This window comes from Chinchilla lanigera, unplaced genomic scaffold, assembly GCF_000276665.1.
Source record: "Chinchilla lanigera isolate Chin_1 unplaced genomic scaffold, ChiLan1.0 scaffold00012, whole genome shotgun sequence".
Lineage (NCBI taxonomy): Eukaryota > Metazoa > Chordata > Mammalia > Rodentia > Chinchillidae > Chinchilla > Chinchilla lanigera.
Genome location: NW_004955413.1, coordinates 23,920,929 through 23,946,135, shown reverse-complemented (window position 1 = coordinate 23,946,135; position 25,207 = coordinate 23,920,929). Strand labels below are relative to the sequence as shown.

General features: G+C 58.0%; 1 protein-coding gene across 2 annotated transcripts; it reads left to right on the top strand.

Annotated features, from left to right (window-relative positions):
* Window positions 1-26: 26 nt before the first annotated feature.
* Card10 (caspase recruitment domain family, member 10) lies at window positions 27-25,207 on the top strand (the record flags this gene model as incomplete). Of its 2 annotated transcripts, none has more annotated exon segments than XM_013511650.1 (20): window positions 27-278; window positions 1,102-1,239; window positions 3,373-3,698; window positions 7,879-8,070; window positions 8,858-9,013; window positions 9,674-9,799; window positions 11,095-11,286; window positions 12,810-12,944; window positions 13,214-13,329; window positions 14,020-14,048; window positions 14,430-14,553; window positions 19,254-19,413; window positions 19,680-19,779; window positions 20,210-20,453; window positions 20,624-20,693; window positions 21,648-21,741; window positions 22,964-23,122; window positions 23,209-23,324; window positions 23,803-23,918; window positions 24,108-25,207. In XM_013511650.1, coding segments are annotated over 20 exon segments (3,080 nt in total), but the record flags the coding sequence as incomplete, so codon positions are not given.

Below are 25,207 nucleotides of genomic sequence, written 5' to 3'. Positions count from 1 at the left end.
CCGACACCCGCTCACCTCGCCCGCAGACCCCGAAGACGCGGCCATGCCGGGCCGGGCGGAGGCGGGGGAGGCCGAGGAGGAGGCCGGGGCCGGCTCCGGGTCCGAGGCGGAGGAGGACGCGCTGTGGGAGCGGATTGAGGGTGTCCGGCACCGGCTAACGCGCGCCCTGAATCCGGCCAAGCTCACGCCGTATCTGCGCCAATGCCGGGTCATCGACGAGCAGGACGAGGAAGAGGTGCTGAGCACCTACCGCTTCCCGTGCCGCGTCAACCGCACCGGTGAGCGGCGGGGGCGCGCCTCGGACGACCCTGACCGGAGCGCAGCGCGTGGGGCTCGGCAGCCGGGAGCCCGGAGTGCGAGGCCAAGGCTCTGCCGCCTGGGGCCCCAGTCTCCACGTCGGTGGCGTGGACTGCTTGGGGGGCTCCCACCATTCTACAACCCCACCCCAACACCCCGTTCCGGTGGCCGTGCCCACACCGGCGTCAGGGTTTGTCTGTCTTGGGGTTCGCACCCACTTCCTGGGCCCGCAGCAGAGCAGAGGCTTGGATGTGGTTGCGGCTGGGCTTGGGACCTCCTTATTAACGCTGGTGGCTTTGCATCTTTCCTGTGCCCTTTGCCCTCCTGGGCTCTCTCTGCCCCCTCCTTGTGTGGCCCAGGCTCCTCAGAAACTCGGTTTTCCTTGGAGGAGCAAGACCTGCCTTGGTTTTACCAGGCTTCCCTCTCCCAGGGCGTGTCTTTCACCACAGTTTCAAAGCAAGAGGGTCTAATGGTGGTGTCTCTGGCCGGGACCAGTGGTAGAAGTCCTTTGCTTTGGGGGAGGGAGGGGAGTCCCCTGTGTCATTGAAAACGTAGGTTGCCTTTGCTGGCCCAGCATCTGTGTTGGTGGGGTGTGGGGGTGTCTGGAGCTGCCCAAGTGCAGCTGCCTTTCAGGGGTCCGGCTCCCCGGCTACGGCAAACAGGCTCTGCTCCTGATGTGTCAGGACAGGCCCTGCATGTGTCACTGGCTCAAAAATCTGGGGAACGTGGGCCCCAGAGCATGGTGGGGGAGGGAGCAGCCAGGTGGGGGGTGGCTCCTGACCCCTGAGGGCACCCCTTCTCCAGGGCGCCTGATGGACATCCTGCGCTGCCGTGGAAAGAGGGGCTACGAGGCCTTCCTGGAGGCCCTGGAGTTCTACTACCCAGAACACTACACGCTGCTCACAGGCCAGGAACCTGCCCAGCGCTGCTCCATGATCCTTGGTGAGCGGATCCCGATGGTCCCCAGGCTTCGGCCATCCCTGCAGAGTTCCTTACCTTGTCGCTGTCAGAGAGGCCCTCCTGCTATCTGTGTTGAACAGGGAAACTGAGGCCCAGACTGAAGCTGTCTGCCCAGGTCCCCACGATAGGCCGTTCGATTTACAGGAGTCTTTCCCTCTAATACTATTTTCCGACATGGTGTGGCCGCTCTGCACAGGCTTATAGTTTCTTACCCAAAACGTTCAAAGGCTCCAGGTGCCTTGAGAAGGAAGAGAAAACCTTTCCTCCCTCCTTCAGTTCTGTTCTGCTGGTGGCGAGTCCCCTTGTTTTTCCGTTCCTACCCTAGCTTGGTCTGCGAGTGTTGCCTGGTGGTTTGCTTTTTCTCGGAGTGGCTGATGTAAGTGGTGTTTCTACCTTGTCTGCAAGTGACTGGGTAATGTTCGTGGGTGAGGTGGTGACATAATTCATTTAACCCAGCCTCGTGGATGGACATCTAGGTTATTTCCTGCTTCGTAACATTATGATGTGGTGTGTGCATCTTTGTACAGTTCTACTTCTCCGAACTGGGGAGAGTTTCTGAAGTAGAACGTCTCAAAGAGTATGTATGTTTTATTTTATTTTTGGTTGTTCAAGACAGGGTCTTACCATATAATTCAGGCTGGCCTTGAGTTCACTACATAGACCAGGCTGGCCTCAGACCAATGGCAATTCTGCCTCAGCCTCCTGAATGCTGGGATTACAGGTGTATGCCTCTGTGCTTGGCTGTATGTTTTAGATGTTATATCAGTATACCGCCACCAGCAGTGTGTAAGTGCCCATTTTGCTGTACCCTCAGGAATCCTGCGGATCACTTATTTTTTTATTTTTTGGGGGGGGCACCAGGAATCAAACTCAGGACCTCAAGTTTGTCAGGCAGGCACTGTGCCACTGAGCTAAATCCCCAGCCCCAAATCACTTTTTTTTTTTTTTTTTTTTTTTTGAGACAGGGTCTCACTCTGCAGTTCAGGCTGGCCTTGAACTCCCTATGTAGCCCAAGCTGGTCTCAAACTCACAGTGATCCTCCTGCCTCAGCCTCCTGAGTGCTGGGATTACAGATGTGTGCCACCACACTCGGCAGATCACTTTTTAAATGTTAAAAATGTTTTAACATTTTTGTCAGGTTGATATATAAAAAATAATTTCTTTTCAGGCTTTTAAAATTTTTTATTTATTCATTTATTTTTTAATTTTTTTTTGTCTTTTTGAGACATGGTCTCATTGTGCAATTCAGGTTGGTCTTGAATTCACTTTGTAGCCTAGGCTGGCCTCAAACTCTTGGCGATCTTCCTGCTTCAGCTTTCTGAGTGTTGGGATTACCGGCATAGGCCACCATTCCTAGCTGTTTCAGGCTTTTATATTTCATTGAGTGATGTAGTTCACAGCTTATTCTGTTCTAAACCTGGGATAAATGACTTCTCTGTGCTTCCATCTTTTCTTTTTAAAATGAATTGAATAATAGTATCTAACTTAAAGTGTCATGAGTATTGCATGTATCTAATACAAAGAATTAAGTCGACAAATGTTAATAGCTACTGCCATTATTGCTGGGGGAGTGGAGCATATTTTCCTGTGTTTATTAGTCATATTGTTGGGGGATTTGCCTGTTGATAGCTTTTGCCTATATTTTTATTTAGCTGTTTTATTGATTCTCAGAAGCTCTTTATATATTTTGACTTTGAGTTGTATGTGGCACTTTCTCCCTCTCTGTCTCTCTCTCTTTTTTGTCTTTTTGAGACAGGGTTTTACTATGTAGTTCGGGTTGCCCTTGAACTCACTTTGTAGCTCAGGCTGGCCTCAAACTTGCGGCAGTCCTCCTGCCTCAGCCTTACAAGTGCTGGGATCACAGGTGCATGCCACCATGTCCGGCCTTTTGCTTTTCTTTTATCTTAGTTGCAGCTTTCCTATTGCAGAGATTGTCACATTTGGATAGATTTGTTTACCTTCTCTCTTCTGATGCCTAGATTTTGTGCCTCCTCCCAAACCACCCAAACACATCCCAGAGTTTCCCTTTAGGGCTTTATGGCTTTCTTTGTGCACCCTGACCTTCCCCTGGGTTTTATCTGACTGCTCTGGCTGTTCTCTCTCCTGTCCCGGCAGATGAAGAGGGGCATGAGGGCCTGACCCAGTTCCTGATGACGGAGGTGCGGAGGCTGCGGGAAGCACGAAAGAGCCAGCTGCAGCGAGAGCAGCAGCTGCAGGCGCGGGGCCGGGTGCTGGAGGAGGAGCGGGCGGGGCTGGAGCAGCGCCTTCGGGAGCAGCAGCAGGCCCAGGAGCGCTGCCAGCGGCTGCGGGAGGACTGGGAGGCCGGCAGCCTGGAGCTGCTCCGACTCAAGGATGAGAACTACATGATCGCCATGCGCCTGGCCCAGCTCAGCGAGGAGAAGAACTCGGCCGTGCTGCGCAGCCGCGACCTGCAGTTGGCGGTAAGTCGGGGTAGGGGGCACGGGCAGGATGCGGTGAAGAAGGGACAACCGATGTGAAAAGCGATGCCTTCTCCCTGCATCCTTTAACTGCCCTGCTCCCACTTCCTTGGGCTGTGGCTGTGGTTCTCAGCTGGGGACGATTTTGCCCCACCTCCAAACCATCTGGGCAAGTCCAGAACATTTTTGGTTGTCACAACTAGGGACTTGTAGTGGATGGAGGCCGGGAATGCCACTAAACACCCTGCAGCGCTCAGGACAGCCCCTAACACAGAGAATTACCTAGCCCCAAATGTCACTAGTGTCAGGGAGGAGAAACCTTGGGTTATGAGGGTTCAGTGAGTTTAAGGCACGGAATTAAGGTGGATGTGGTAACACATACCTGGAATCCTAGCTACTCAGGAGGCTGAGGCAGGAGGATTGTAAGTTCCAGGCCAGCCAGGGCAGCTTTAGTGAGTCTGTGTCTCAAGATAAAAATAAGGGCTTGGGTATGTCGCAGTCCTGGGTTCAATCCTCAGTACAGGGTGGGAACGAGAAAGAGAAAAAAAAAAAGATGCAATCTCAAGTGCCTGCAGTGCTTGCCAGAGTCAGTGCTCAAAACCTCTGTCACGCAGGGTGTGGTGGTGCACGCCTGTAATCCCAGCACTTGACAGGCTGAGGCAGGAAGATTGCTGTGAGTTCGAGGTCAGCCTGGACTACATAGTGAGACCTTGTCTCCAAGAAAAAAAAAACACCCAACAAAACCCAACAAAAAATAAAAACCCTGGGTCACTGTTAGCTGACATCATTATCAAGTGCCATAGGAGTGTGCCACGTAGGCTGCACGCGTCATGTCATAGAGTCCTCACTGAAGCAGCACGAGCCAGGTTCCTGTTGTGAGTATAGACACCGGGGCTCAGATTGGTGAAGTGACTTGCTCAAGGTCACCATGCCAGGAAGCAGCATGGCCTGCGCGTGAACCGGTCTGCCTGGCCCCGGTGCTGGCCTCCTTCCCAGGATTCTGTCTGGCCCAGGGAAATCTCACCTAGTCCTCAGCAGAAAGTGAGGCCGGGCCCTCCTGCTGGGGGACCTGAGCGCCGCTTTCTGGGACTGAGAGTGCTTACACTGGTTTTGACCACAGGGCATCATCCCAAGGATTAATGCCAAAGATCCGTGCCAAGGCTGTAATACTGCCACCAGCACACAGTAGGCTCTCTTCTTAAACACTTCGAGAGCTCACAGTGGGATTTTGGCCTGAGCCTGGGGTTGTGGCTGCATTGCTGTGGGCAGTGGCCGGGGCCTGTGGACCGCGGTGGGCACGTGTGAGCTGTGGGTGAGGGGCACTGGGTTCCAGCGTCTGTGTCTGTGTGCCCAGTGGGTTGATGTTTGGGCAAGCAAAGCCCTGGTCAGTGTGTTGAGGCCTCTGGTCCTGCTTGAGGGCGTAAGTGGCCAGTGTGGAGGTGGGAGGTGACAGTGCGGCCATTGCGTGAGGGTCTCTTTGGTGCCTGGCATTACGCAGAGGCTTTCGGAGGGGGGCTGGGCAGGGCTGTGGACACAGGTCCCAGGTGCAGGTCTGTCCCTGAGGAACAGCCTGGCACGGGCCAGGCTTCCCTTCCAGTGCCTCAGTTTCCTCGTCCTCAGAGCGAGAGGCCACAGATGAGGATGGCACAGCAATGACGGGCGTCCCACTGTCGCCCTGTGCACAAACGCCTTTCGCTTGCCAGCAGCCCTGTGTCGGGGATGGGCGCTGCCATCCTCCCTCGTGCTGGAGGGCAAGTTGAGGCATGGAGAAGTTGAATTCCCTGCTCCGCTGTTGGCATTGCTGAAAGGAATAGGGGGCAGATGCGGGTCCCATCTCTTCATGCAGAGGGGTGCCTCTTCTTCTGAAACAGACGTGGGTCTTGCAGTGAGGTTTTCTCAGAAAGAAGCTACTGCTCCGTGGTGGCCGGGGTGGGGCACGCAGGCTGTGATGGCGCGGCTTCGTGTCACTGTTGGGTTGGGAGGGATTTGTGAGTTGGGTCCTCACAGGCGTGGGTGACCGGGAGGTGTCCTGTGTGCGCACGGCCCTCAGGGAGCTGCTGGGATGAGGGAGGGCCTGGGGTGGCAGAAGAGGCGGCCAGACGTACTCGTGTGTGGTACAGGTACACAGAGGTAGGATAACCTTCTGTTGTGTCCGCTTTTTGCCAGGTGAGGGGGTAGACGGAGAGATTCAACTAGTAGATAAACTCCTGTATATTTGCCTTCATTTTTGGAGCTTTTCTGCCTCACAATTCAAAAAGGCATCGCAGGTGGATACTCATAGATCAAGCCGGCTAATGGTACCTGGCTTGGCAGCTTGGGTCCCCTCCCCCCACGGACAGGTGTGTGGCGGCTGCGATTTAATACTGTGTTTCATAAGGTGCAAATTTAATGAGCTGTTATTTCTAAGCAACATAAACTGAAGGAACAAATGCTATAATTTTGTGCTAAGTGAGTTTAAACACCCGGATTAAATGCATCCGCATTTCCTGGTGTTTGGCGGAGGCTCCCTGGTGTCCTGTCCTCTGAGCTCATCGGGAGCCCGGCTGGCCGCAGGTCCGCGGGAGGCCGTGGTGTGTGGCTGCGGTTGGCTGTGACGGGTGTGACCATGCCTGCCCTTGAGACCAGCTGTCTTTCTCTGGCCGGTCACAAAGCGCGTTTTGTGAGCAGAAAGGAATGCGGGAGTCATGGATTTCTTTCTGAGTCTTTGCGGAGGAGGAGTGCACAGTTCATTTGTGAAATTGCCAGACCTAGTGTTCAGGCTCCTCTGTGTGTGTGTGTGTGTGTGTGTGCGCGCGTGCATGCACATGTGTGGTGCCATTCTGGGCTCTGAGGCTCTGGGAACTAACATGTCATTTTCCAGGAGAAGAAACAGCCCTTGGCACCAGACACTGGCACACTTGAGGGTAGTCCCAGAGATCCCTGTGACCTTTCTCCAACAGTGACTTCATTCTCTGGGCTGCCACCTGTGCCTTCCCTTATCACTGTCCAAACCCTGCGTGAATCTGGAAAATAGCCCTGGCCGAGCATATGCATAAGCCAGCAAACTGCCCATGCATGTCTGCCCTTGCCTGGCGGTCGTCACCCAGGTGCCAGCGCCCAGCCTGGGCCAGCCCTGGCTACACACAATGGACTGGTGACTGTTACGGTCCTGGGATTTTATTTAAAGCAGCCAGTTCAGCCGCAGCACACGTGTGGCAGCTTCACAGCCTGTCCTGTGCGTTCACTGTCTTGTTGGGTTCTTGTAGTGATGTTGGGAGGCACGTGGAGGGGCGAGAGGATTGACTGGGCCCATTTCACTGATGAGGAAACTGAGGTTCAGAGCTTGCTCACAGTGACAGAGCCTAACAGTGGCAGAATTGGAACCAGAACTCTGGACTTGCAGGTGTTGGTGGGGAAGTGCTTGATCTTGGAGTAGAGACTGTTAGGGACATCTTCAAGGGAGGAGGACCGGGCCCAATCTGTCCTGAGTGTGTGTGGAGCTGGAGGTGGGGGTGGAGGGGACATGTTGCATCGGGGGCTAGGTGACACCCTCAGATTCCTCACTGTCCTTTTCCCAGGCCCTGGTGCCCACTTTTCTTCTTCTTTTTTTTGTCTTTTTTTTTTTGCGACAGGGTCTCGCTATGCAGTTCAGGCTGGCCTTGAGCTCATTTTGCAGCCCAGGCTGGTCTCGAACTCACAAAGACCCGCTTGTCTTAGCCTCCCGAGTGCTGGGATTACAGGCATGTGCCACCATGCCCAGCTAAAATTATTTTATTTATTTTTTGTGCTGGGAATCAAACTCAGGACTTTGTGCTTGCCAGGCAGGCGCTTGTGCTGCTCGGCTACATCGCGGCCCTCCCACTCGGCTTATGCTGCCCCTCCTTCTCTGTCATACTGATTCTGGGCCCCATGGGCTGAACTCAGTGTCAGGACCTTAGGATGCTGTTCAGGCTGTGACACGGCGTCACCCACAAGGTCATGGAACAGTGTCCCGTGGGAGGGTGACCTTGGCCTCCTTGTCCCTTCTCTCCTCCCCGCTGTTTTCATATCTGCCCAGCCTGTCCCTTCTTCAAAAGCAAGTCCTGGCGGACCCTGTCAGGCCCCTCTGGGAATCTGGGAGGCACCCAGGAGTGAGGGAACTCGACCCCGCCCCCCCAGTGACCTTGTGGGTCCCTCCCTGGGCTGACCGTGGTCTGGGCCCTAGGTGGATCAGCTCAAGCTCAAGGTCAGCCGGCTGGAGGAGGAGTGCGCACTGTTACGCAGGGGCCGGGGGCCGCCGCCCGGGGCTGAGGAGAAGGAGAGGGAGCCGGACAACGTGGACCTGGTCTCCGAGCTGCGGGCCGAGAACCAGCGGTTGACGGCATCGCTGCAGGAGCTGCAGGAGGGCCTGCAGCAGGTAGGAGGCTGACCTGGTGGGGGGAGTGGGCAGGACCCCTGTTGCACATGGGGCTCCCCAGGTCTGGGAAGTAGAGGATTCCAGACAGACCCAGGGTTTGAGATCTCGATGCATCCGGCCACTTGCCCATCCAAGGCTCTGAGTGGAGTATGCTTACCCACTACTCCCCCTCTGGGTTTAATCTAGGGTCTGTGCAGCCTCCTGGAGGCCTCTGAACTCCCAAACCCTGCACCTGATCCTGTATGTGAGCATTTTCCTGGGAAGAGGGCCTCCCAGGTTCCTGGGGTTTGTAGAGGCGTCTCCCCCTAAGGAGGTTCAGGGCTCTGAGGTCTGGGTGGCCCAGGGCTGGCTTGGTGGCCTGTGGCAGGTCTGTGGCAGCATGGCTTTGCCTCGGCCTAGTTCCACCCAGGAAGTGAAGGATGGGAACCAGCGTATTTCCTCGTTGGGGGTACTCAGGCCCAGCTCTCTGGGGATCCCTCAGAGGAGTGAGAATAGGCTTCGGATGCTGCTTTATTTGCTGGGGAGGGGCCAGAGCAAGAGAGTGGTCCAGATTTCTGTGTTTGGGACTAAGGTCATGGCTGAACTTAACCTCATTTGTATCCCAGATATTCCTGGGGGCCACACCCACTCTCCAAGGGTGACACTGAGGTCCAGAGAGGTCAAAATTCTAGGCCAAGTGGGCAGAGTTCGTAGGTGGGGTCCGAATGCTGAGGGCTGGGGTCTCATTTCCTCACCCAGCGTGGGGCCTGGGGCAGGTGCTGAAGTGACCGTGAGCTCTGACCCCCAGGAGGTGAGCCGGCCGGGGGCACCGGGCTCTGAGCGCATCCTCCTGGACATCCTGGAGCATGACTGGCGGGAGGCGCAGGACAGCAGGCAGGAGCTGTGCCAGAAGCTGCATGACGTGCAGGGGGAGCTGCAGTGGGCCGAGGAGCTGCGGGACAAGGTAGTGCCTGCCACCTCACCTCGCCTGCTGCCCCCTTCAGTGCCAGTGTCCCCCTCCCGGGGGAGAAAGTGTCAGGCCTCATGGGTCCCTTTCAGCGGGCTTTCCAGCATCTCTGTGCAGGCACCGTGCTGAGAACTGCGCATCCATTCGTCCTCAGTTACCGACGGGCCTGCTAGGCCCTTGAGAGTTATCAGTGAACAGAGCAAAGCCTCTGCTCCTGCAGAGCTGCTTCTAGGAGGGAGACTGGTGCTGGGTGCCCGCGTGACCCTGCAGGAGCTGTTTCAGACAGAAGACAGTGCTGTGCGTTGAGCTGAGAAGGGGAAGGGGCTGCAGTTCTAGGTTCAGCAGGGCCACCGAGGCTGGCCTTGCTTGGGGGGACATCACTGCTCTCTTTTTTTAGTACTGGGAATTGAACTCACAACCTCACGCTTGCCAAGCAGGCGCTGTGCCGCTGAGCTCTATCCCCGGCCTGACGCCATTACTGTTGTTCTGCAGTTTGCAGATGAGGCAGTGAGATGAGGCCGTGGCCTGGATCATCCCGCTGGGGAGGTGGGTGGTTGAGGCTGGGGCTCAGGCCTCTCTCGGGACTGCCGGGCATCTGCTGGCCGGCTTCCCTTGGGCTGGCCTGTGGTCTGAGTGCGCCACCCTCCCCGCCCGCAGTATCTGCAGGAGATGGAGGACCTGCGACTCAAGCACCGCACGCTGCAGAAGGACTGTGACCTGTACAAGCACCGAATGGCCACTGTGCTGGCCCAGCTGGAGGAGATTGAGAAGGAGCGGGACCAGGTAAGCCCAGTCTGCTGTGCCCTGGCCTTGGTCCCACCGACAGATCTGGTCCATGGGAAGAGAAGGGGGAGGAGTGGGTAAGACTGGAATTTTAGAAAGAGACTTCCGCAGTGCACTGGTTGGTTTAGGATGGGGCAGCAGGGCAGGGCAGGGCCACAGAGACAAGTGTCTTTGGATGCCCTTGAACAAACCTGGAATTTGCTAGAATATAAAACCTGGGCCTCAGACACCAGCTCGTCTAGCCTGATGTGGGCCTAAATGCAGATGCCCCCCGCCCCTGCCGACTCCTCAAATCCCCGCATTGCACAGGACCAAAAGAGGGCTAGGGATGTGGCCAAGGTCATGTAGCCAGCAGTACTGGAGCCAGGTGTCCAGGCCCTTTGTGAGTCAGACGCTGGTCCTGAGATGCCAGCCTTGTACCCCGAACCCATACCTTACTTGCCCTCCCGAGACAGATACTAATACCAGGCCTGGCGTCCTTCATTTCTGAGTGTTTTGTTCTCTCTGTATCAGGGACAAGGCCAACATAGAAAAGGTGCCTGCACATATTTGCTGATGAAGAAATTCTCAAAAGTTTTGGCTCTGGTCCCTGGGGACTGTAGCCTTTGCCTCCCACCGAGGCCGCGGGGCGGGCTGTGGCTCCTGGGCCAGTTCCTCTATGCCCTGCCCGCCTCGTGCAAGGCTGCCGGTGCAGGGGGAGGGTGGGAGGGTTTGGCCTTGACCACATTTGAGTCCTGGGAGAGGCGTTGAAGGTTGCTATTGAGAACTGCCCTCAGTCTCAGAGGCAGGGGTTGAGGGTGAAGATTTGGGGTTTCCCTGGGTTTTCTAACTCTGATGGTTGGGGCAAGGCCCAGGAATGCGCGTGTCACCAGGGCACTTCCAGCCCCAGGCTTTCCTCGTGGAGAAAAATACTTAGGACGCAAAGGGCAGGGTTTAACCTCTGCACTCCTACACTGACTGAGTGCTGTGAACCAAGCCTCAGGAGCACAGTAGGTCTCCTCAAGGTATTTTAGGTTATTCTTGGTGAAATAGTAAGAGCCTGACTCCACAGCTTGACTGGCTGGTTGGAGTCCCGCTCTGCCTCGCTGGCATGGTTTCTCCAGCTGCAAAAGGAGAGAATGATGATGCTATCTCTAACTTAGTCTGTTACTACGAAGATGCAAAGAGCTGATACTCAGCGTGGGGCCTGGCACACAGGAAGGGCTTGGTAGATGGTGGCTGCCACTCAGATGCCGGGACAGTTGGGCCTGTGCAGCTCAGCTTTTTCAGCGGCTGCCTCCCCCTGCTCCCTCCAGGCCATCCAGAGCCGCGACCGAATCCAGCTGCAGTACTCACAGAGCCTCATCGAGAAGGATCAGTACCGCAAGCAGGTGCGGGGGCTGGAGGCAGAGCGGGACGAACTGCTGACCACGCTCACCACCCTGGAAGGCACTAAGGCGCTGCTGGAGGCCCAGCTGCAGCGTAGCCAGGGCAGCTCCTGCCTCAAGGTGAGAGGAGTCAGGCATGCAGTGGCCTGGGGTTCCAGCAGGAGCTGGGCATGGGTTTGTGAGCAGGATGGGGACAGGTACATTTCTTTTTTTTTTTGTTTTTTCTCTGGTACCGGGAACCGAACTGACGATCTTGCGCTTGCCAGGCAGGCGCTTTGCCACTGAGCTAACTCCCCAGCCCTGGGACAGGTACATTTCTGAGTTTCTGGGGTCGCACGGACACTGAGGATTGTTTGAAGCCTCTTTGTGCACATACGTGGGCAAGTATGTTGGAATGGAAAACATAGACCTTGGAGATCAGCTAGTCTAGCGTGGTATGGGCCTAACAGTCTCCCGGAGACCAGCTAACCTAATCTTCTATGAGACAGTTTCCCATTTCTGGGATGAAACACCCGGCACACACAAGTTCCAGAAGGAGAGGTTTACTTCGACGCACGGTTTCTGAGGTTTCAGTCCATGGTCAGCTGCCAAGGCCCAAAAGAATGGTGGAGGAAAGCTGCTCCCCTCCTGAGAGCCAGGAAGCAGAGAGAAAGGAAAGGGCCAGAGGGGCTGGGGCCAAGTACTAATACAGTCCCCAAGGTCACACCCCCATAACCCACTCAGGAATATGCTTTGCTACTCCCCTATGTGTCTCTCAAGCCAATCATGTTGATAGTTAAGATTAAGTACCACAAAGGGCTGGGGATTTAGCTCAGTGGCACAGCACCTGCCTGGCAAGCGCAAGGTCGTGAGTTCGATTCCCGGTACCGGAAAACAAACAAACAAACAAACAAACAAAAAGATTAACTACCACATCCTTCATTGTACAGGACCCAGAGGGGTTAGGGGGTTGCCTGTGGTCACAGCCAGGTCCCCAGACCATTTGTCAGTCAGACATTAGTCCTTGGGCTACAGCCAGCTTTGCTTTTTCCTATCCTCAGTTGCTTATCTATGAACTTGGTAGGCCTCGCAATGATGCATTTGGCCTGGAAGAATATAAGAAAGAGGCAGGAAGCTGTGACTTCTCACATGTTAGAAACTCCTGTGGCTGATTTGCTCTTGGGAAAAGACAGGTCCTTTATCATGCCCAAGAGGATGTGCAAATTGGGTGCCTCCTTCCCTTTAGCTTGGTTCTTTGGGTCTCATCATTTTCCTTCTGAACGTGTCACAGTCCTGCCTCAGGGCCTTTGTATGTGTGGCCCATCTGCCTAGACCATGCTCCGCAGTTGAATCTCCTTAGCACCTAAATATCCTTGAGTTCTCAGTTCAAAACCTGCTTTCTCTGGACAGCATGCTCATGCCTAAGGCTGGGTGAGCCTTTTGAGAGCTCCCTGTGCCCTGGGTACCTTCCTTCTGCTGTCGTCGCTCTTGGGGTGATTGATCATGGTCCTCTGCTGGTTTGCAGTCTGTCTCCCCTTGAGCCTCCGAGCTCCACGAGGACTAGAACCTGGCTCTCTGTGTCCCAGCTTGGTCTTGTGCCTGCTGTGTGGCCGGTCTGGGCTCAGCCTTGCTCCCTACCTCGTTCCCCGCTCTCTCCTCTTTAGGCCTGTGCCTCCTCCCATTCCCTGTGCTCCAACTTCAGCAGCACCTGGAGTCTCAGCGAGTTCCCTTCCCCGCTGGGAGGCCCGGAAGCAGCAGGGGAAGTGGCTGTCGTGGGGGGATCTGAGCCTCACACCTCGGTAAGATGCGCATCTGCCCCAGATATGGGGTGCTGACACTATTCCTATAACTGCCAGCATGCGGAGCGAGCTCCAGTTTGCCAAGGGTTCCATCTCCCAGGGGAGGCCCAGGGAGGCCTGGACTTTCTTTAAGTCCCCCGGGGCACTTGGGCACCAGGAGACCCAGCAAACTGCTCGTGCACATTGATCTCTTGGACCCTGGTCTTCTGCTCTGGGGTGGGATGGTGTTGGGCTGGGGACGTGACGCAGGGCCTGTCCCTGTGCTGTAGGAGGAGGCCACCGACAGCGAGAAGGAGATCAACCGCCTGTCCATCCTGCCCTTTCCCCCCAGCGCCGGCTCCATCCTCCGCCGGCAGCGCGAGGAGGACCCCGAACCCCCTAAGAGGTAAACAGACCGGAGAGCGCATGGCTGACCCGGGAGGCTGGTGGGAGGCCGGTTCCTGAACAGCCACCTCCCTGGAGCCCATGCCAGAGTCAGGTCCACACACGCAGTCACCTCTCATATGGCTGGAGCTCTGCAGACCCAAGTGTCCTAGGAGGGACCAAGTCGGGTAAGACAAGGCAGGAGGACAGAGAGCACCCAGGTGGGAAAGTGACTTGAGGATCTCAGAGATCCTCAGCCCCAGAGGAAGGCTGATGGCCCAGGACCAGGGGATGTGGAGAATGTTTCCAGGGGGCAAGGACCTAGGCATCAACTGAGACAGAGGCCAGAAAAGCCAAGCCATCTCCGCAGGCAGCAAGCGGAGGCCGGGTGTTGTGCCTCTGGGCCACAAAGGGAAGGTAGCAATGGGGCGAGTGAGAGATGAGAAGCCAGAGGAGGCTTCCAGAAAGAGCTGGTTTGGAAGGACAACCAGCCATAGCGTGACACGTGGCTGAGGCCGGACCTTAACCTCTTGCCCTGTGACTTTAGGGGAGCCAGGAGGCAGGGTGCCCAGTGCGTAGCCCCTTGACTGGGGTCTAGCCTGCATTTGCTTGGGAATGTGGGACCTTTAGTTAGCCTGGGGGTGGGAAGGAGAGGGGACAGAGACCCCGCTGTGCCTCACCTCCTGTCCCTTCCCCGCCCCTCTCTGCCCAGGTCCTTCAGCAGCATGTCGGACATCACAGGTAATGTCCGGGGGCTCCCTGAAGGGCTCATCCCACAGAGGCACTTCCAGTCCACCTCAGGCCCCTGTGCCTCTTCAGCGCGTGGCCTGTGTCCCCTTCTCTGAGGCCGCACTGTGTCCCTGGCCAGGGCCTGCTCAGGAAGGTCTTGGGGACTAGTTCAGGCTACCCAGCCTGAGCCAGTCACAGCCGTTAACTCCTGCCTGGATGTGGCACGTGGGGCTCCTCAGACCCTGCCCACCCACCCGCTGTCTTCTGGGAAACCAGAGTGTCGCCCTGGTGGTTCTGAACCAGCGGGGCTAGTGTCTCACTGCAGCCCTCTTCTCTCAGACCCGTGGCTGTCTCTGTCCTCCCAGACCCCTAAGTTTCACTCTTCCTCCCCAGGGAGTGTGACGCTTAAGCCCTGGTCCCCCGGCCTCTCGTCGTCGTCTTCCTCCGACAGCGTGTGGCCTTTGGGAAAGCCGGAAGGCCTCCTGGGCCGGGGCTGCAGCCTGGGCCTCCTCAACAGGTAGCAGCCATGTGGGTTGGGTGGGGCTGGGGCCGGCTTTACGCCTGAGACTGAGACGGGCATGGGGTGGAAGGCAGGAGGGGTCCCCAAGCCTCTGCTTTGAGCAAGGCCTTTAGACATAGGCAGACTTTAGATTGAAGCCCAGTTACTGCTGTTTATCGTCTCTCTGACTTGGGGTGGTCATCTCTCCTCCGGCCTCAGTTTCCTCCTTGGTCAGAGGGGGCCAGTGATCTCTCCGAGTGTGGGTGTTCTGAGGTTCATGACTCAGAACCTGACCCTGCCAGGAGCGTAGTAGCTGCTTAGTAGGTAATAGTGGTTACTTTCAGGCTTCTCGTGTCCCAGCTGCAGGACAGAGCCATCCTGCTGATCTCTTGCTGGGGGTGGGGACTGGGGCCACCAGGGGAGCCCCCACAGGCTGGAACAGTCACAAAGCATCAGCGAAGAAGGCACCACGCGCAGCTTGTGCTGTTGGTGGGCCCTGTCCATGCCTCCAGCGGGTGGAAGGCGGGGTGGGGGGACAGCAGGCTGCGCTGAGAACGTGACGGTGACCTTTGTTGGAGCTCATCTGGGGCAAGGTGAGCAGCTGCAGGGAGAACCAAGGCTGTCCAGGGAGGGGACAGGGGGGTCTGTGAGTCAGGCTGGGAACACACGGACTTTGGCTTGTGCTGTCTGGGAAGCCCGGGTGGGTTTGGTTATTACTATTTGCCAAGCCTAGTGCTGGCAGCTTTACAGCATTCTCTGTCCAGCGGGGAGGTGTTACCACAGAGGAGGAAACTGAGGCTCAGAACTTTCTTACAGTCACACAGGGGAGAAGTGCCGGGGCAGGGCCACGGTGACCTGGTCAGATTTGGGTTCGGGAGCGCTGATGGTCCACACTGGAATGTGGGTCAGGTTACATGACATGTCAGGGCAGAGCAGCACCGCGGGCCTCCTGCCTCCCAGAGGCGCTTGTCCAGGCCCGCGTCCAGGCCCTGCCCCCACCCACACCCCCTGCGACATTGTTTCTGCCGGTGCAGGACATGCTTCTAGGGGAAGGGGTGGAGGCGCCTCCCTTCCTGCCTGCCTCGGCCCTTCCTCCCTTCCTCCAGCCAGGCCCGCGGTGGGGGCCCTGGCTGCCAGCCAAGGGGCGCCAGGATGCGGCCCAGGGAGCAGGGGGCTCTGCCCAGCCTCTGCCTAGGCTGCAAGCACATGGGACCACCACTGCTGAGGCCGACCCTGGGGAGGAGGGAGTCGGAGGCAAAGCACAGAGTGGGGCGGGGCAGGGGTGCTGAGAGGGAAAGGGGAACAGGCAGGGAGGAGGTCAGGGCCTGAACCTGACCCGGTGACTCATCTGTGTCCTGGGAAGAGTGGGCTTTGGCACCAGCTTCCCAGTCTCACATCTGTGCTGCTGCTGCTGCTGCTTCAGGGCTGTGGCGGGATGCTGGATTTTCCAGAGCCTCAGTCTCCTGCTCTGTGTGTTTTATTCTTTTCTTTTTTTTTCTTTTTGGTACTGGGGATTGAACCTGGGGCCTTTGCACTGAGCTACATCTCCCGCCTTTTTAAAATTTTCATTTTGAGACAGGGTTTTGCTAAGTCTGTAAGTTGCAATCATTCTGCCTCAACCTCCTGCAGTGCTGGGATTACAGGTGTGCACCCTCATGTGCGGCTGTGTCAGAGCTACTCACGCTTATGTAGAGTGCCCACTCGCTGCTGGGCACTGTGGTGGGCGTTTTCTTGCCTCTTTCCCGTGTCCTACTGTTTCTTCCCCTCAGCCTCTCTGCCACCTGTTCCCCTGGGTGCCCCATGCTCTCCTTTCTGCCAGGGGAGCGTCAGGGCCGGGGAGGATGGGCAGCTGGGGCCGAGGAGGATGGAGCGCCCATGGCCAGACAGAGCTGGGCGGGGAGACCACAGGAGGAGCCCGGGTGAAGTGAGGTGCTGGGCGAGGAGGGGCGGGCAGGGAGCATTTGCCAGAAAGTTGGGGTGCCATCTCCGCACAAGCTGCGCCCCGCCCAGACTTGTTCACGTGGTCTCTGGATCTCCAGGACCTTCTCTCCTTGCACAGAAAGGGCTCAGATGGGTCCGGGCCTCACTTTGTTATCCACCTCCAGTGCCACCCTTGCCAAGTAACACCTTCCCCGTGCCTCAGTACCCCTCATCTCTAATGCGGGGATAATCACAGTCGCCTCCCACAGGGCTGTTGGGAGGATTACTTTTGGTCATTTGTGTGGCGCACTTAAGTCTCCGCGGCCCTGGCCCCCGCCTGGCACAAAGCACCCATAGATGCTGCCTGGATCTTCCCTGAGTGCCCACTGCTGCTCTGAGCCGGCAGACTCACCCGTCTCAGTGCCCTGAGCTCCTGGCCTGCCTGAGGGTCCTCCCCTCCCGGCTGGGCCAACCCCGTCCTTCCCACAGGGAGGGTTGGGGTCCCTCAGAGGTCAGTCTGAGAGGCCCAGGCAGGCAGCCCCTCCCCAACATCATTGTCCCCCAAACCTTGCTTGTCAGTGTCTGGGGCTGGGAGGGGTGAACCGGCCCGGTGAGTCCCAAGGACTCTGGGAAACAGGGTGCTGCTCTGGGGAAGCTCAGAAAAGTCATTTTGTGACCTGGGGAGGTTGGTGAGGGTGTCCTGGAGGAGGGGGTGGCACAACTGATCTTCAGGGAACAGCAGGTATGGGCAGGAAGAGCCTGGAGGGCTGAGGGTCATCGAGATGCTGGAATTGCAGGGGTAGGCTGGGCAGGAGGCTCCCAAGGGCCTGGTGCAGGGCGCTTGCTGGGCTGTTGTCCGAAGGCCATGGGAGTCAGTGGTCTGTGGGTTTGAGACAGGTGAGGAAACTGAGAGGCCAGAGGGTGGTGCTTTGGCTTGAAGCACATCTGACAGTGGTCAAGTCTGGCTTTTCTTGAGCACTTGGTAGTTGCTGGGCCCTGTCCCCAGAGCATTGCGTGTTTAAATGACGCTGAGTGTTAGTGAGCGGATTTGCAGCTAGGCCGTCTGGGCCCGGAGTTCTTGCCAGTGCCCTCTGACCCTGTGCTCAACCCTCTGCGCACACCCACAGGGAGAGAAAGCTAGGGTGCAGCCCGAAACAAAAGCTGGAGAGACAGTAGTGGGATTTACATGGGAGGAGCAGGGTTGTGTTTTCTATCCCATTCCCTTAAAACCACAATAAATTTATAGGAGGGGGTGGGAAGGCAAGAGACAAACAAAAATATAATCAGGACCCTGCAAATTTCACAGCCCTCCGAAGGCTCAGACCCCAGCACTTGCTGCTCCTGTAGGGTTGGGGATTGGGGCCTTATGCGTGTTTTTCGCCTCCGTAGTGGGCTGAACCCAGCATCTTCACACTGAGCCACGTCCCCAGCCCTTTTTTAAGTGGAGCTGGGGTCTCACCAAGTTGTTAAGTTGCCCAAGCTGACCTTGAACTTAGTCTTCCTGACTGAGCCTCTGGAGTACTGGGGTGAGAAGCGCTTGCTACCATGCCCAGCTGGCATCTTCCCAGCCCCCTAGTCCCTTCAGGGACTAGGACTCAAGCAACCAGCTCCTTTGCCCACATCTTGGGTGCAATGTCTCCTGGGGTTTAGAGCTGCACTGTGCGGTGTCAGCCACTGGTCATCTGGGTCTTGGGCTTCCCAGTTCTTCCAGGCCTTTCCATGTCCCTTCTGTGCAGCCAGGACAGTATAGGACTCTCAGCTCCCACACTCAAGCCTGGCGGCTGGAGCCAAAGTTTCCTGTTCCCAGAGGTGCCTGCTGGGGATGTCATTGCAACCTGGCATACCCTAGGCTGCCAGCAGGTGGCAGTGTGGTTAGATCTGTGCTGCAGCTGCTGAGGTGGTGGGGAGCTGCCCTGGGGCGCCTCTCCCATGGGCTCTGCACAGACTGTAGCCTCAGCCTCTCCCCACAGCCAGGGCCTCACGTCAGGGGCTCGGGCTCAGTTTGTCTCTGAGCCTGGCAACAGGACCTCATCAGCCCTGATCCAGGGACAAGTGATCTTGGTGACGCTTGTCTGGGCTGTCAGTGGTTCCCACTGTCTTCACAGGCTGGCTGCGGCCTGACCTTCCTGGGGGCACTTTCCCTGGGTGTTAAGTTAGTAATCAGGGCAAGGAGCTGAGCATGCTGCCTGGCACATGGGTGGCACCTGATAAGCGCTGCTGCTGTCGTGGTGATGTTGCGTATGTCCTGTGCTCTGTCCTCCACACCGAGCTCCTCCCCACCTGTCACGGAAGGTGTAGCCCCGGGGGCTCCCCTCCCCATCCCAGTGGCAACCAGCATCTTTTGCCTTGCATTGTATTCTGATGGCACCTCTCTCCTGGACTTGCTTTTTTTTTTTTGGTACCGAGAATCGCACTCAGGACCTTGTGCTTGCCAGGCAGGCTCTTGTGCCACTGAGCTATATCCCCGGCCTCACCCTCCTGGACTTTCAAGTGACCAGTGGGGATTAGCCTTCCCTGCGAGCCGGGCCCTGAGTTCGGTGCCGGGCACGCAGCCTGAACAGGAGTCTGGTACTGAACGCATTTCTGGTGGGAGTCACAAAGGGGGAAATGTAAATGGGCAAGCGGTGGTTGCGGGGGTTCCTCACCATGGGGCCCTGCGTCAGGCAGATGGCGGGGCGGGGGTGGTGCTCCAGGCACAGGGTCCCACAGCTGCAGTGGCCTGGGAGTAGGACGAGGTGTGCTTGGGGAATGAAACCACTGCATCAAAGCAAATTCCTACCCTCCTCCTCTCTCCTCAGGTCTCTGGCCATCCGAATGTCTGGCTGGAGCGCCTCAGGGTGCCGAGAGTCCCAGGACAAGGGCCCAGATGGCCTGCCCTTCCGTGGCGACAGATGGTCTGGGGCAGTAGTGCGGAGGGTGCTATCTGGCCCTGGGTCGGCCAGGACCGAACCAAGAGAGGTGAGGCCCCACCTCCTGAGCCGGGAGTGGAGTTAGTGGTCTAACCAGGGTTGGATGCTGATTGGTAGAGCAAGGTCACTGGGTGGAGCTTTGGGGAGTGGCTAAAATAGAAGCAGGCTTCATGATTGGCTGGCTGCTGGTTGCCCCGCCTTAGTTTTTAAATAAAATCTGATTGGATAAAAGCTGAGAGGCGGGGCAGAGTTACAGCACTTTGACAGAGTCCAGCCATTCAAAGAATTTTCATTCTCTGCCGGGTTATCTCCTAGCCCAGGGCAGAAAGTGCCGGCCTGGAGGGGGAAGGCCTGGAGGCCGAGACCCAGCAGAGATCCTTGGTGTCCACACTGCCCTCACGGCTGGACTCAAAGGGTAAGCCTGGCCTGGGGCAGGGCCTGGGAGTTCCTGAGTCCTAGAAAGCCAGAGCCGATGGCCGCAGGGAGGACTCTTCCAGCCGAGGGCGCAGGTGGGAGAGAAGGGTAGAGGAGATGCTTCACCCTGTCTCCTGCCTCCCGCGGAGCTGCAGGCCTCTTCTCTATTCTCGTGCCCTTTCTCTTTGAGCGTCCAGTGAAAGGAACACTACATTGAGTCGATGGACCTGGGTTTGAGTGCTGGCTCTGACCTTAGTGGGTTCAGTGGCCTTGGGGAATCCCCACCCCTCCGAATCTAAGTCACTGGAAGAAGGAAGGAGGGGTCCTGGCAGCTGTGTCTCGAGAGGGCAGTCACTGTGGCCCCGAGAAAGCCCCCTGACCTCACGTCGCCTCTCGTGTTCCCTGCTGCTCCCTGCCCTGTGCATGCCCAGCCTGCCAGTCCTTCCACGAGGCCCTCGATGCCTGGACGAAGGGGCCAGGAGCTGAGCCCTTCTACATTCGAGCCAACCTCACCCTGGCCGAGCGGGCGGATCCCCACGCTCTCTGTGTGAAAGCCCAGGAGATCCTGCGGCTAGTGGACCCGGCCTACAAGCGGCGGCAGGAGTGGTTCTGCACCCGGGTCGACCCCCTCACCCTGCGGGACCTGGACAGGGGCACGGTGCCCAACTATCAGAGGTGAGGTGGAGCTAGGATCCTGGGGATGGGGCCCCATGGCGAGCTGGGTCAGGGTGGGGTGCTCTTTCCTCCTGTAATCCCTTGCTGTCCTCTGGGACAGGATGGGGGCGGAAGAGAGAAGTGAGGGGCTTCCTTCTCCCTCCAAGTGCGTGACACGACTCCCTCCACAGAGCCCAGCAGCTCCTTGAAGTCCAGGAAAAATGCCTGTCCTCTAGCCGGCACCGAAGCCCCCGCAGTAATGTGAGCAGGGCGGGGTGGGCAGGGATGGGGCCCAAAGGGTGGGCGCTGGCTCCATTTTCTGCAGTCCTGGGGGTGGAGAGGAAGCATAGCCACACCACCCCTCTGCTGGAATTTAACTGATCATCTACTATGTGCCCAGCAAACGACAATGGTTTTGCCTTCTAGGGTGGGTGAGAGATTAAATGAGATAGATTTTGTCCACCATCCTGGAGCAGTTCAGGCACATAGTAGGCATCTGATAACAGTCGTGTTCCTTTTCCAATCCCCGGGTGAGGGGCGGGTTGGTCACCACCCTCCGTCTGAGAGGTTAGATCAGTGAGAGGCAGTGCTGCTGGAGAGCAGGCTGAGCACGGGCCTAGGGGAGACTGGTGGGATGGGAACTGTAGCTCTGGCGCTCAGCAGCTAAGTGACTTTGGACAGTCACCTGACCCTCTCTCCTGCTGCTCCCTCTCCCATTCTTGGGGCGGTTTTTTCAGTCTGCAAAGTGGGGTGGTCATTCTCCCTGCCTCCTGGGCAGCGTGTAGCTGCAGGGAGTCCATGCACATCTGAGGCCAGTACTTTCCCCTGCCGGCTTCCGTATCTGGCAGGTTGGGGATAACTAGTGCTCTCTTATTGGATCATTAATCTCCCTACTCACGGCCACAGTAGTAACGCATTGAAGAGCACCCAGAGTTGGTGACAAAAGGCTCCTTTTGGTCTCCAACCTCAGTCTCCCCATCTTTAAGGTGGAGTGCACATAAAGTTCCTCTAACTGGCTTGCTGTCATGTGCCCTTAGCAGTGGTCACCCTCCTCTTTCTGGGGCTGTGACGGGTGGGGAGAGGCCTGACACCTACATGGGCCTGGACAGCGGGGCAGAGGGGCCTATCCTGCCTGGGCCTGTTTCCTCTCCTGTCTCCCTAAAGTGGGGGTGGTGTGAGTGCCCAGGTGACCCTTTTTCCCTCATGCCTCCCCAGCTGAAGAAGCGGGCCCTGGGGCTGGTGAGGCCTAAGCCTGTGGGGGGCTCTGCAGGGGACTCCTCAGAGCAGCTGCTGCCAGAGCCCTGCTCAGGTGAGTGTGTGGGGTGTCCTGGGTTGTTTGTGGAGCCCAGGAATGTGGGCATGGGGGTGTCCTTTGGCCATGGTGCTCTGGAAGGACTGTGAGGGTCCCACTGAGGCTGGGGCTCGAGGGACAAGGCTCCCCCTGCTGATAGAAGGGCTGCCGGAGTTGAGGAGACCCTGTGGACAGGAACTCCTGGTTGTGACCGTGGCTTCGGGGTGCTGATCATGGCCTGTCCCCGCGTGGCAGAGAGTGGCTGAGCTTCATGCATGTGTGTGATGGCAGAGGCTGTGAGGACTACAGGGAGGTTTCCTGGAGGCAGCAGGGTGAGGCCACATCGGGGGCTGGGGGCACCCAGGAGGGTGAAGCAGTTCTGACGTGCAGGGGGAAGAAGGTGGTTAGGAGGCTTTTTAGAAGAGAGGTTGTTTCCACGGTGTCCTTCGAGGATGAAGAGGAGTTTGCCTTGGGTGGAAGGCACGGCGCAGGCATGGCACAGAAGCATGGCCGCCTGTGGGGGTTTTGGAGGACCATGGCACAGCACGTGGGTACCGAGCACATTGCTGGGCACCGGGGACTCAGTGGTCCCTTCCTCGTGTCTCCCAGGGAGGCTGACACTGTCACATTAAATCACCATGAACGCAGGAGGCGTGAGATGTGTAACGCAGGAGACCACCAGGTGCCGTGGGGCATCTGGCAGGGCCCTGCCCACTTGGGCACCAGGAGGCGGCCCTGGGCTCTGAGGCGCTGAGGGTAGCTGAGCTGGGAGGTGCAGGGCTGCAGCTTCGGGCGGCCACCCGTGTGCAGAAGTCCTGTGACAGGAGGCGTTGAGGCCAGAGAGGTGGGAGGGGTCTGTGGCTCACCCTTGGGCTCGGGGCAGGCTGTGTCACTGTGGAGGGTGTGGCTTCTGGCCTGTGGACCTGGGAAGCCACTGGCACCTTGAAAGCAGGGGAGTCACCCCCTGGGACTTCTGTTTGGAAGCCTCTCTCTGGCTGCTGAGTGGAGAGTGACCTGTACAGTGCAGGGCGGAGGCAGAGGATGAGAGAAGAGCCCACTGCACTGGTCCCAGCATGGAAGTGGGGGAGCCCTGCGGAGGGTGTGTTGTGTGTGTGTGTGTGTGTGAGCCAGCAGGACTCAAGAAGGGAAGAAGGGGTGGGCGGCAGGGTGGGTGTGACACTGGTTTGGAGTATCAAAGGCAGCAACAGGCCTCATGCTCCCCACACCCTCCCTGCTGTAGAGCCAGAGCGGAGCCTCAAGCCCTACAGCCTGGTGCGGCCGCTGCTGGTGTCCGCGCTGCGGCCGGTGGTGCTGCTGCCTGAGTGCCTGGCGCCCCGGCTCATCCGCAATCTGCTGGACCTGCCCAGCTCCCGGCTGGACTTCCAAGTGTGCCCAGCGGGTGAGTCTGCGCCCCGGAGGGAGGGCAGCGCACCAGGGCAGCAAGGTCCAATGCCCTACGCCCCTCCTCTCCCTCTTGATCTGCAGAAAGCCTCTCTGGGGAGGAACAGTGCTCACCCTCGGCACCTGGAGCCCCCAAGGCCCAACCTACCATCCCTGGGCTAGGCAACAGGATCCGCACCATCCAGGAGTTGGTTGGGAAGGTAGGTGCTAGGGGCCCTGGGCCACCTTTCTGGGCCAGCATCTGTGCTGCCTCCAGGGGTCCTCAGTTTCCTCACCTGTGATTGTGAGCAGGTTGAGGCCTTTGCCCTCACCTGGGAGAGGCTGTGAGGACCTTTGCCCTACCCTGGGTCACCTTGGAGTTGTTGAGCTCTTGACCCTCACCTGTGCTTCCTTATCTTTGAACTTGCGTCTCTCTTGTGAGCTAGCTGCAGGGCCTCAGGTAGTGAGTGGGTGTCTCCCTATAGACAGGAAGACCCAGGTCCAGAGCAGGGATGTGATCTTTCTCATGTCGCCCTCGAACCCAGGTCCCTGGTCTCCCCATCGAAGTCCTTTGCTCCCTGCTGGGGTCTCTCTGGGTGGGGACACAGAACTTGTACCCGGGCAGATGTGACGGGGGACAGTGTGGGGTGGGGCCTGGTATCCCTGGACTGGGAGTAAACACGGCCTTGCGTCTCCGAGAAGAAACACTGCCTGTTGGAGCTGGGTGCACGGGGCGTGCGGGAGCTGGTACAGAGCGATGTCTACCCCATCGTCATCCACGTGGAGGTGACCGAGAAGAATATCCGCGAGGTCAGGTGAGGCCGGGTGGGGCTTGCAGGCACCTGCACTCAGAGGATGTCTTTGTACCTCTCTAGCTCTGTTTGCCTGTGTTTTGCTCGTTGTCTCCCTCGGTTTGTCCACTCTTCTTGTCGTCTGTCCCTACCCCTCTGTTTCTGTGACCTTCTCAGTCCCCTGCTCTGACACTGCCTGTCCTCTCTCTGCAGGGGCCTCCTGGGCCGGCCAGGCGGGCGGGACTCGGAGCTGCTCCGGCAGTGCCGCAGCGCAGAGCAGGCGCTCTGGGGGCTGCCCTGCTCTTGGGTGCAAGTGCCCGCGCATGCATGGGGCCACGCAGAGGAGCTGGCCAAGGTGGTGCGCGGCCGCATCCTGCAGGAGCAGGCCCGCCTCGTGTGGGTGGAGCGGGGCAGCAGCGGTGGCAGCGGCAGCAGCAGCGAGGCCTGAGGACCCATCGAGGGCTGGCTTCCTGCATCCGAGGCCTGACTTCCTCCATCGATGCCTGGGTTTCCTCCACTGGAAACCTGGCTTCCTCCGTCTGAGGCCGGGCTTCCTCCCTCGCTGCCAGCCAGTAGGACCCTGTGTCTGTGGCCAGTTGGGCCCTCCCATCCTGAGCCTTCCTTGAACTTCGGACTCTCCAGCGTGGGACTCTGGGCTCTGGGCTCTCACCTGTGCTTGTCACTTGCACCCTGTCGGAGGGCTGCAGGAGCGCATGGGCCAGAGTTGCCACCTGCCCCCGTACTTGCTGCTGTGGGCCTGCCTTCCTGTCACCCTGTGTCCCCACATTCCCACTCGTGGGTCTCACCATTGTGTGTCTTATCCTTAAACGCCTACCCTGGAGTCTGAGTTCTCACACCCGTGCACAGGTTTGCACAGCCAAGTTCTCACAGGGCAGGCTGTGGTTCTGTCCCTTCCCCTGGGTCCATGGCGTCTCCCTTGCGCCTCAGCTTGAAGGAGCACTGAGCCTGCCACCTTGTGACCCCCACCCACCCGGCTCGCGCGTCTTGTGTACCCTGCCACCTGTGGCCATGGTGGCTGCCTTGGTCCACTGTCACCTGTATCCGTTGTGCCTCCTTGTGTGTGTCTGTGGGTCCCTCCTGTGTACATGTCACACCCACCCTCTGACTCTTGGGCACTAACAGGTGTGTGTTCCCCGAGAGCACACCCAGGATCATGTTCTCACAGCTGCCCTGTCCCGAGCCCCAAGGGCCCGGCGGGGTGGCTGCCCTGCCCCGAATGTATGCCTGTGATAACTAACGGGCCTTTCACTCAGAAGCTGCACAATATGGAACATTAAACACATTGTCGTACA